The following is a 12148-nucleotide window of genomic DNA, read 5'->3' as shown; positions in this document are numbered from 1 at the left end:
GTTTTGTGATCTACTGCAGGCCTGTTACAAAAAAAGCAAAAGACAACCATTTTTTTCCTAGCTACACTGTAAAAAGTGAATAGTTGTATCAACTTAAAAAAATTACTTCAATTGGTAACACCTAAAGAAATTAAGTTCTCTCAACTTAAATTATCACGTTTTATCGTGAAAAACGTGATAATTTAATTTGAGAAAACTTAATTTCTTTAGGTGTTACCAATTGAAGTAATTTTTTTAAGTTGATCCAACTATTCACTTTTTACAGTGTAAAAATACTGTAATAATGTGAATAAATCACTTAATGGTTGACAACCAGAGCAGCCACAGGTAATCATGAACACTCTTCTCTCTCATACAAACCCACACACACAGAAATGTGTTTCTCTAATGCTTAAAACAAAACCAAATTGTTACTTGTTCAAACACATTACTTTCAAAACATAGGTGATGCTTTTAAACTAGTAATGGCGGCTTGGGCTGTTTTTAAGCAAGATGGTTATTCACTAGCATAAGAAAGTAATTCACAGAAGAGCATTTTAGAAAATGAAACAACACAGACATGGAATGCAAATTAACAGCACTATCAGTCAGCACAATTCATTCTTTGTGAATTCCCAATTGTGTGTTTTAAGGTCTTTGAGGTCTTGTAGAGAGTCTTTGTTCTTTGAGGACTTGATTGTAACTGCCATGTAGTCATTTAATTCAATATAAAGCACAAACACTGTTATTAAAACGCATTATCCAAACATCTCCTGCACTTTCTTCCACCACATCATGTTAAATGCAGGTGCAGTAGCAACTTAAACTTCCCTCTTTCTCTCTCTCTCTCAGCACTGGCAGTGCTGGGCTTTAACTTGTCTTATCCCTTTCTCTTTAAACTGCATTCTAATCTGAGACAGTCTTTGTGGCAGTGGGCTTGCGCTGCGTCTGATGTTTGATTTAATTAAGATTGCCAGCGCATTGCTCCATGAGAGCCTCTGAAAAGAGGCCGGGAGAGAACGAGGAGAGCATGCGGGCAAGCTGGAAGCGGAGCGGGAAAATGCAGACCAATGCTTTGAGATCTGTGCTAATTAAGACCTCACTTAATCTGGATCTGAACCAAATGAGTTGCTCAGAATGAGGGCTGAGAGAGAGAGAAAAAGTGAGTGAGATACAGAGGAAATGAAATGCAAGAGTAAACACTCAATAAAAAAGCAAGGGTCAGGCTTGTGCAAAATGAAAAATGATTTATGCTAGTGGTTGACATAGTCAATATATAATTATCGCCATCAGCTGATACGTTTTTCTGTTTAGTTGATGAGCGACTTTTATTTTGACAGCGCTAAGAGCACCAGTGCCTGAGCGCAGACTCATCCTCTGTAATAGCTCCGTTTAATAAATTAGTATTCAGAACTGTTTAACACAGAAAGTAAATGAAAAAGTATAATTTTTAGCATGTTACTTTCTATTATAAGTAGTGTGTATGTATATATATATAATATATAAATAAACATCTCCCACATTCTTCTGGCCCACATACCACATGGATGATGGCGATAGCAATAGTACCACATACCACATGGAGTGTGGCTGGCAATAGCATGCATATCTGGGCCAACTATGGCACATATGGCTCAGTTCTGGCAGCGGCAAAGGTCACATGGGCCACACACAGCAAGCCACAACTCAGACTTAAACCGGCTTGGGCTGCGTTTCTCGAAACCTTCTTAACTCTACGGCGTTCTTAAGTTACACCTTAAGCTGTACCTTATCGTTAATACATGTTTCCCGAAACGTTCTTAGTTAAGTATACATTATGTAAGTCATACGTTCAGAAGGTTGGTCTGGACCTCTCTTAGCTTTACCTTATCACTGTTGCAGGTCTATACGAAAATAATTCTGAAGTTTTAATACACCCAGACAGTGTTCAATTAGGCTAATTCAAGTGTTTTCATGCAAATAATAAAATTGTCATTACACTGATTGTTGTTAGATTTTTAATTATATTATCCAAAGGTACATCAGCTGGCGAACCATTAAAGGCTTAATAGTCTATTTAATGGGAATGATTGTGGTGGGGAGTTTGCTCAAACTATGGCAGCGATACAGCGAATAGTTGTTCTAAAAGACGGCGCCGTCTGCGGAATGCTTTCAAAGGCCAGTGAAAGCATTCTGTCAGTTAAGTCCTTTTAGGATGCTATTATTGTTTATCATGGGCTCGTACCGTATTTTAAACATTTACAGCGGTAAGTCAGTGATTTTATTGCCATCCGAATCCATAATATCAGTGTTTTTTCTCACCCAACCCATGTAAAAATCCCTGCCCATGTAAACTTTTGTTACTCAAATGCCGGAAAGTATTTACAAGAACACTATTTCATCTCAACTCCACCTCAGCGAACAAAAATGGGAAAGAGAAGAAAGCACGTAAAAATTTTGAAATGGTTATTGTGGCAGCAATATATGATACAATTTTAAAATATGTAGGTTAGGCTATTATATATGGAAGCTTGTTTCCGCCACAAAATAAAAAAATAAAAAGATAATTGCGACTTTTTATCTCACAATTGCGAGTTTACATCTCGCAATTCTGACTTTATTTCTCAGAATTGCGAGATATAAAGTCAGAATTCTGAGATATAAAGTCAGAATTGCGTGAAATAAAGTCAGAATTCTGAGATATAAAGTCAGAATTGCGAGATATAAAGTCGCAATTGCGTGTTATAAAGTCAGAATTCTGACTTTTTTTCTCGCAATTGCGACTTTATATCACGCAATTCTGACTTTATATCTCAGAATTCTGACTTTATATCTCAGAATTCTGACTTTATATCTCAGAATTCTGACTTTATATCTCAGAATTCTGACTTTATATCACGCAATTGCGAGATATAAAGTCAGAATTGCATGATATAAAGTCGCAATTGCGTGTTATAAAGTCAGAATTCTGACTTTTTTTCTCGCAATTGCGACTTTATATCACGCAATTCTGACTTTATATCTCAGAATTCTGACTTTATATCTCAGAATTCTGACTTTATATCACGCAATTGCGAGATATAAAGTCAGAATTGCATGATATAAAGTCGCAATTGCGTGTTATAAAGTCAGAATTGTGAGATATAAACTATTCTAAGGTAAAAAAAAAAAAAAAGTCCGTCTTTTTTTTTTCCTTAGAATTGGACTTTATATCTCACAATTCTGAGAAAAGATGTCAGAATTGCGAGATATAAACTCGCAATTGCGTGATATAAAGTCAGAATTCTGAGATATAAAGTCAGAATTCTGAGATATAAAGTCAGAATTCTGAGATATAAAGTCAGAATTGCGTGATATAAAGTCGCAATTGCGAGAAAAAAAGTCAGAATTCTGACTTTATAACACGCAATTGCGACTTTATATCTCGCAATTCTGACTTTATATCTCAGAATTCTGACTTTATTTCACGCAATTCTGACTTTATATCTCAGAATTCTGACTTTATATCTCGCAATTCTGAGAAATAAAGTCAGAATTGCGAGATGTAAACTCGCAATTGTGAGATAAAAAGTCGCAATTATCTTTTTATTTTTTTATTTTGTGGCGGAAACAAGCTTCCATAATTATAGGCTATTATAGTTTGGATTATTTTTTATAATATCCCATGAGTCCTAATAAATGCAATTTCAACTATTTCTGAAGTGCTTCTTTTATAAAGAACACCGCTTTCTCACATAATGCAGTGAAACGGCCCCTGCACGAGAGAATAATTGAATCTCAAGCCATTGATAATAACCAATTCAGCACCATCGCCACGGACAGCACCGGGTAACGTCGCATGTTAGAAGGTATATCTTAAGCAGCTTCCTAAGGTATGGTTCGGGGAACACGCCTAGTAATCGTAAACCTTTTGTTAAGTTATACCTTAAGAGTCTTAGTAGTGCGCTAAGAGACAACGTTATCGGGAAACGCAGCCCTGATGTGTGTGGGCCAGAACTTAGCCATATGTGCCATTTTTGTCCCAGATGAGGCCCGGATATGTATGCTATCTGGGTAGGATTTCAGCATTGGCCAATTAAAAAAAAATCCATATTAGTCGATTACTAATTTGAACCAGGATCAACAATCAAAATTCATAACTAGAGCAAGTGTGTTTCAAGTTTTTATCTGTATATTTCATTCTCACCTGCTCCAAAAAATTAACCAGCACGGTCCATGCGCACATATTTCACCATGTCTTCTTCTAATAAAATATATGTGCAAAAAGGACACTGATACAGATGTACGTCTGATCATGAATGCGATGACAAGATGGATTGTTCTGATACACCGAAGACAATGACGTAGGCCGAAAATTCAAAGAAGAATGGACAAAAAAAGTAACTATGCTTTTATTCTCACTGTGTTAAACTGATGTGTCATGTATTCATACGCTGTAGTGCTCGTAATGTAATAAAAATATTATTAGACCTTTTAAATGTTCTTGCTCGTTTTTAGACGGATAGCTCTGCAAAGTTAAAATGCTGATTTGTTGATATTTTTAAGAATAATTTAACAAAACGTATCGTATTTGATTTGTTCGTGATAGTTAATAGTCTCTAATGATACGATTTTTGTGAGTTTGTTGTCATAGGGTTATATTTTTAAAATACATCAAGGTGCCTCCAAATCTGTTGTTTGTTTGTTTTTCTACGCTCATATTTACATATTCAGTCTGATGAAGTGTTGGCTTCCTTCTTCCCTCCCTCTACACTCCCACTTTTCCACAGCTTTACACACCCATTATTTGAGGCTTTTTCAAATCAGAGGTGTGAACAAGCCGTGCTAAAACAGGGGGTTTCATGACACTTTAAATGGGTTGAAGTAAGTGTGTGTGTGTGTGTGTGTGTAGTAGGACAGGAGAGGAATCAAGCACCAGAACAAAGCCAATCTGCCACGACCCACCAGATACACAAACATGTAGTGGGCTGTATTTAAGAGCTGATCCCCATGATAACATCAGCTCAGTCTGGAAGCCTCCTGAGATTGCTGCACATCTCTCAATCACACACACTCACACACACCTCCTCTTCACCTTTTCACTCTACCTTGCGCTTTAGGGTACTACTCGCAAACACAATATAAAGCGCCTGTCTGTCTCCCTGTCAGCAAGTCAAACACACACACTCACACTCAGTCTCTCTAGAGAGACATCCTCTCAGGCAGTTGGGGAACAAGCCCTGCGATTTGTTGTCTCAGCAGGTGTTGTAGCTTCTATGAAATATTATTTGAAATCTAAAACAAGAGCAACAAACGTTACAAAACTTTGAACCATTTCTTTTTTCCTGCCATCACCCTTGAAAGAGCAGCTCTCGCATCTCTGCCAGCTCACGTCAGTTTGTGTTTCATAAGAGCCGCCGTGATGTCTGGAATTAACATCGCTTTGCTTCTTTGCCTCGTAAGAATATATTCTCTCAAAATGTATCCGTCATGATGCAAGGTATATTCGCACATTCATATATTATGAGTCCAGAGAGGCAAGCGACATCAATTAGGGCCTCAATTATTCATGTTTTGAAAGTTAATTATTCAATCGCATGTTCATTTAGCAATGAATCATATCTAATTAATTATTGAAGGCAGAAGTCTGAGAATGTGGAAATGTAGTGATTCTTAATGATTTTGATTAGGTTTTATATTTAGTACTTGCTTTTTACAGGCTATTTAATTGGCTACTGCTGTAGAGGATCTTCATGCAACACTCGGGTTTCTGCCTGTTGTAAAATAAAAAAGAATTTCATTAAGTTTAGTGACAACATGTTACAAAGCTTCCATGGTACAATAACCAGTAGCCTATACTGTTTTTATTAGTGCTGGACAAATTTCACAATTTCAATTCATAAGCTTGTGATACGATTCCGATCTTCATTCAATATCAATTCATTTGGATATATATCAAGTACAGTAGATACATGTATCAAGGAAAAAATCTCTCAACTAATGCAGTAAACATAAGCCCTGTCAGCTGGTATTATTATTAAAGATTCAAATTAACAACTAAAATTAATAATAGCTATCTTTGACGTGTAAATCTGCTTTGTGTGCACAAATACTATATGCACAGGTGGGGGTCAGCAGCTTATACCGTGACCTTGCATGATGTGTGGTACATTTTTGTGATTAAAACCCATACCTTGTCAATATGTGTGTTCGGCCCAGATCCGGCCCACATCTGGTACGTGTGGATTCCACGTGTACCAGATGTGGGCCGGATCTGGGCCGAGACTATGTTGCTGTCTGGGTTTACTTGGGCAGCGTGAGAGAGTGAGACTCTCATGCTATCACACGTGCCTCATTTGCCTCATTTGCCTCATTTCTGTATACATAAGATACCTACACTATATACTGAGCTATAAACTAACCTTTTAGACAGACTTAAAATGTATTTTCAAGGTTTTATAACATCCATTTACATTTTGTGCATCATTTCTACAATTTGTGCGGTTTAAATGACTGTTCTTTCAAATGACCTGTCATTTTCACACTCAGACCTGAAATCTGCTGTATGCATGTGTGTGAATGCAAACGCTTCTAGCTATGCAGGCTTGATTTCATGCATCATTGCCTTTGCATTTCCTGCTGAAAATTTTAAAAAGAGCTGGTCACCAGCATGTGTTGTTTTGTTTGCTGGACCCCAGCATGGGATCCTGTTGTACATGGGATCCAGTGGTTTAGCATCATCTATGGCTAGTTTAATGTCATGGTGTGGCAGCAGTTTGAAGGGAATCTTGCCGAGCATGTTAGTTAAGAATTAGTTAAATGGTTGACATTTATACTGCTACATGAACAATAGCAAATCCTGTTTAATAGCACAGACATTTAAAGGTAACTCCATTGACCCTAGAGTAAGGTTTGTTACCAGCACTGTAACGCAAGAAACATCTATGTAGAACATTGCTAGCAGTGCAATGGCCAAGTTTATTATGCATACATTTGTAAAGTTTTTTCTGGCTTTATGCTTCATTACTTAAGCTGTCTCTCTGTATATCTTGCTCTGTCTCTGTAGGTCTCTCTGCATCTGCCTCATTGGTTTCACTCGCTTGGATGATCGCTTCCTACCAGAAGGTTCTGCGCGACTCTCGTGACGATAAACTCCCCATGTCCTACAAGGCTGTGATTGTTCAGATGCTCTGGCATCTCTTCACCATCGGTGCTCGAACCATCGCCTTCGCCCTCTTCGCATCAGTCTTCCAGCTTTACTTCGGGATCTTCATCGTGGCCCACTGGTGCGCCATGACCTTCTGGATCATCCAGGGCGAGACCGACTTCTGCATGTCCAAGTGGGAGGAGATCATCTACAACATGGTGGTGGGCATCATCTACATCTTTTGCTGGTTCAACGTGAAGGAAGGCCGTGCCCGCTTTCGGCTGGGTGTGTATTGCTGCGTGACCTTGGTTGAGAATGTCGCACTCACCACCGCTTGGTATATTCACAGGGGACCTCGCACTTTGGACTTCTACGCCCTGATCGTCGTATGTGTGGTTGTGTGTAGCTACGCTTTGGGAACGTTCTTTATGTTCGTCTATTATTGCCTGCTCCACCCAGACGGACCCATCCTGGGCGCTCAGTGGAGCTGTAGGGAGGAGGGAATGGGGGTAATCGGCCTGGGAGGCGTTGGGGATTTGGGGACACCCTTGCCCCAACCGGACGTGGTTACTAGCCCTCCCAGAACACTCCAGAGGACTAATGGTGGGGATCGGGAGATTGGGGCCGGGGATAGAGACAGTTGCCTGCCTGTGTTTCAGGTAAGGCCTCCTAGTGTTCCCCCAGCTTCTTCCCCACGTCCATCAAGAACTGAAGGTCCCGTTATCCGCATCGACCTGCCAAGAAAAAGGTACCCGGCCTGGGACGCCCACTTTATTGACCGTAGGCTGAGGAAGACCATCCTGGTGCTAGAGAATACGTCTCCTGTGACGCCCCGAATCCAGTACCAGAGCTTCAGCAACCCCAAAGAAGTGACGGAGTACGAGACTACGGTATAGTGTTGTTCATACCTCCACCTTCCATATGGCATTTCTATGCAGAGGTGAGACTCAGGAGGCAGATACCACCATGAGGTTACGGTCCGATCCTTGATGGTCGGCATGGTGCTACACGGTGGGACCTCAGCATGTTTGGCAACCGGATGCCTGGGAACGCTTGACTGGTCCAAGAGTGCACATCAGGCTGGATGGGAATAACGTGGTGTTTACATGACCTGCATGGGAAGTGAATCTAGGAAGGGGACTTAACTTTCTGCCTATGCACTGAACATTAGAAAAGAGTTTAACTGACAGTGATGTGAAGAAGTGGACATTTGTAAAATATAGATAAACTGACCAATCAGTATTTCTCAGGTTCATCCTGAGTGACTGTTTTGGTCTAAGTTTAATGTTTCAGTGACCTGAAAACAGTACAAATTGTGTATTATTGCTTCTGTGAATGGTGAGGTTAGCGAGTTCAATCAATCATCCATTTCCTCAAAAGAGTTCTTCTGTAATTATTGACTTATTTATTTATTAGATTTATTTTTAATGACTCTGTGGCCATGTCTTTGATATAATTCTTCTAATTGAATATTCATAAATATATATTATCTTTTGTTATATGTATACAATAGAATGGTGCCAGTGTGTTGGTATGAATGTTTTTTTTTTTTTTGTGGGGGGGGGGGTCTGTATGTTTGACTGGTCATGCTGCATTGTTTATCTGTAAAGATGAAGAAAATATGTCATATAGTAAGACAAAAAGTTGTGATCAAATTGTAGTTGGACAAAAATAATGCTGTAAAAAAAATTATTCAGATGACAGCCTCGAAAAAGTAAAAAAATAATTGCATATGCGTGTTTGAGTATTTCATGAAAATGTTTTTGGGACATCTGGAACCAACAAACTTGCAAACGTCTGAGTGTTTGTGTTGCATTTCGCACAGAGAGAACACAAATGATTGACAGTGAATTCTAATGGTGTGTGTGAGCTCTCTTTACAGTAACTAAAGCAGCGAGTATTGGTTTGCTCCGTCCGCAAGCCTCAAAACCCTTTTACATCTGTATGTGTTCATTTCACTCATTATTTTGTTATTTGGAAGGGGCGGCCATTGCTGTGGTTATGATGATTTTAGATTCTGAATTGATGGGGGTTTTGTGGTTTGGCAATTGTGATTGCTCTTCTTGGCCATGAAAAGCTGCACTTAATGACTATTGGGGACAAAAATGTGTGTGTGTGTGAATGCTTACTTGAGAGAAAGAAAGACTTTTTTGTCACCTCATAAAATGTTAAGATCTCTTTTTAGTTTAACAGCTTGTCCTACTCAGCTCTGTTCCAGGGCTTTTTTGAGTAACGACAATTGTAAAGAAATCACCCCAATAACAAAACCAGCAAAAGACATCAGCTGAAGTTTTTCTCTCTCTTTCTTTCTTCGTCTGTGAGGTCTTTCTTGCTGCTTTTATATTTCCATTGCCTGGTTAAATACCAGGCAGAAAAGAAAAAAAAAAAGAAGAAAAAAAACAGAGTCATGGTCGGTAATTGCCAAAGGCAAGAATCCTGCTGTCCAGTCTGAAGACACTGATGGAGAGCAAATGATGCTTGGGGGCTGTAATCACGCTGTCTCATAGTGGGATGTTCACACTTACAGTGATTTTATTGCAGGAGGTTGTGGAGTTACTGTGTTGTTGTTTGCAAAGGCCGTTCCCTTCTGCTAGATGCTTTAACCTCATTGGTGGTCTGCACACCTTGCTCAAATCTGATCTCATTACTGGTAAAATAAGATGATTCTAATTTCAAGTCAAGTCCAGTAAAAACTTCACAAAACAGCTGAAGACCTCTTCCAGGAGCACTTAACTAACTAGCCTTTGAAGAAGTCAGCCCTTCTGCACTCTAGCATTGAACTACTCTGATACTTTGGAAAGTTGGCATAGTGGCACTACTTGTGTAGAGTTTGCCTTTCGATTAATTCCTTCTGCTTGAATTATTCTCACTCTGGGTAAAAGTTTCTGATTAAGGAATAAATTTAAATGTAAATGTAATTTGACAAGGCAAAAAAACAGCTAAAATTAATTCAGGAGTTTGTAGAAATTGTCACAGTCATCATAGAGTGTCATGAACAGGATGAACAATAAGCAATGAATAAATTGAAATGCTAACAACTTTTGACATGAATTTCCATGAATCTTTGTTTAATTATAGCCCTGTACATGGGCATAAACAAATCTTATAGATCTGCAAAATCGCACCTAACAATAAACAAGTTTTACAGTATCACTGTAAACTACAAAATGTCACATGATGAATCACATCCCATTTCTTGGATCTCTGAGAGTTGCTGCTCATTTGCATAATCACGCCCATATCACAACACCAACAGTAACTATCATTTGTTTTATTATTTTACTTCTATTTGATATACTTCATCTGCACATTCTGAGGATCATGTTATGTTTGAACCAGACAAGACCAATTCAGATTGAGTTGACTAGACTCTCTCCGACCGGATCATTGAATCAGTGCTTAAAAGGTGCAGTAAATGATTTCAGAGAAACATTGTTGATATTTGAAATTCAACCCAAACAAACACGCCTCCCCTCCTTGCTCCGCCCCCAAAATGCATGAACAAGCAACCCAGACAGCAACATAATGTCGGCCCAGATCCGGCCCACATCTGGGGCGACACTGTGTTGCTGTCTGCAAGAGTGGATGTCTCTTTATCAGTGAAACTGAAGCAAAATAATGCTTCATGAAAAATAAAGTGAAGCCGACAAACGAACAACAAGGAAGAACAAAAAATGAACATGCAGTACACAAGAGTATATTCAAGCAAAAGTTTGTTGTTAGTCGCCAGCTGCACACCAGCTCCAGACAAACAATGACACTCAAAACTGTCCAGTTACAGCTAACATTACAACTTGGTTCTGTGAAACACAGCAAAAACTCTCAATTACTGTACGTACAGATCCTGAGGGCCATATTTACTAAACGGCAAATTAGCGTGAAAGCGCAATTCCAAAAAAGCGCCGATGGGAGTGGAAAGTTCTGCGCATGATCTACTGATGACACGCAAATTAAAGAACAATGACGCAGCCGGATCATTTCCATAATGACCAACGCAAACTACCAAGAGCAGCGCAAATTAGCGTCTAGTTTAAGACGTGCTTTTGGCGGGTTTAAATAATGGAGCAAATACCAGTAAGTTGATCCTTTCACAGGTTGCCATGGTAACGGCAGGATCATTAAGCAGGGCTACAGGTATATGTGCTGTGTGTGTGTGTGTAAGTGTGTTTGTAGTCTAAGAGCTTTTCAATGTGGCCCCTCTTCTGGAAACTGACCCACCATTAACTCTCCTCCCTTCTCCACTCATACCCTTAAGGGGGTCAACAGTGACCTCGTCTACTGTAACAAGCGCACACACACACATAGAGGACACGCACAATGAGGCTCTCCAGGTCAACAGTACACTCAAGAGAAAACCCTTCAGGTACCACATGTACAGTACATGGCATGCAATGCAGTATAGCATTTGCATTATCTTTTATATTTCTCTAATATGATGTAATAGCTTCAAGTGAAGGAGGATATTCCACCGGCTGGACTTGAATATATAATATTTGAGTTCCATAGCAGAATGAAGCCAAATCTGAATGTGTGTTTCAGTGAATTATAAAATGCTTTTTAAAAGGCTTTCTGACCAGCGCATGAAGGTCAAATTCAACCTTGAGCATCAAATCCAAATGTTAACACTTTTTAAAGTGTATTGTAAATTACAGGGTTAGCTATTGGCAAGATTTTAGTCAGGCTGCATTATGTATAAAGGAGCCTAAAACAACGCCTATAGCTATTTGACTAACAATATTTTCCCAGCCTGGGATCTGCACAGCCTGGGTCACATCAGCAAAGTATTGTCCTTCAAAATAAGACTAAGAACAATTATTAAGAAAGTTTTGATTGCACAATGACTTCAAATGCACTAGTACACTGCTTACTCCTCAGCGTCCCCTATGTCCCAGATCATCTGCCTTTGATTTTCAGGGTCTGTTGGCCTCTGTCCCAGTATGACATTGGGTTTATGTTCCCTCTTAAACTGAGCTACCAGTACGTTCCCCTGGGCTGTTTAACAATCCAGATCAATCCAAGCACAATGTCTCTGACAAACTGCACATTTCTGCATGACTTTAAGAA

At 39.3% G+C, this 12148-nt stretch overlaps 1 protein-coding gene across 1 annotated transcript in view; it reads left to right on the top strand.

The window, feature by feature from the left end:
• Positions 1-8793, top strand: part of xkr7b (XK, Kell blood group complex subunit-related family, member 7b) — a 63989-nt gene extending 55196 nt beyond the window's left edge. The window contains exon 3 of the mRNA XM_079849445.1: positions 7004-8793. Coding sequence (XP_079705571.1) covers positions 7004-7980 — 977 coding nt within the window. The 3' untranslated portion in view covers positions 7981-8793. The remainder of the gene's footprint in view (positions 1-7003) is intronic.
• Positions 8794-12148: the final 3355 nt, after the last annotated feature.

Source organism: Squalius cephalus (assembly GCF_949319135.1).
Source record: "Squalius cephalus genome assembly, chromosome: 18".
In the NCBI taxonomy this organism is placed as follows: Eukaryota; Metazoa; Chordata; class Actinopteri; order Cypriniformes; family Leuciscidae; genus Squalius; species Squalius cephalus.
This window is presented reverse-complemented; position numbering and strand designations above follow the sequence as displayed.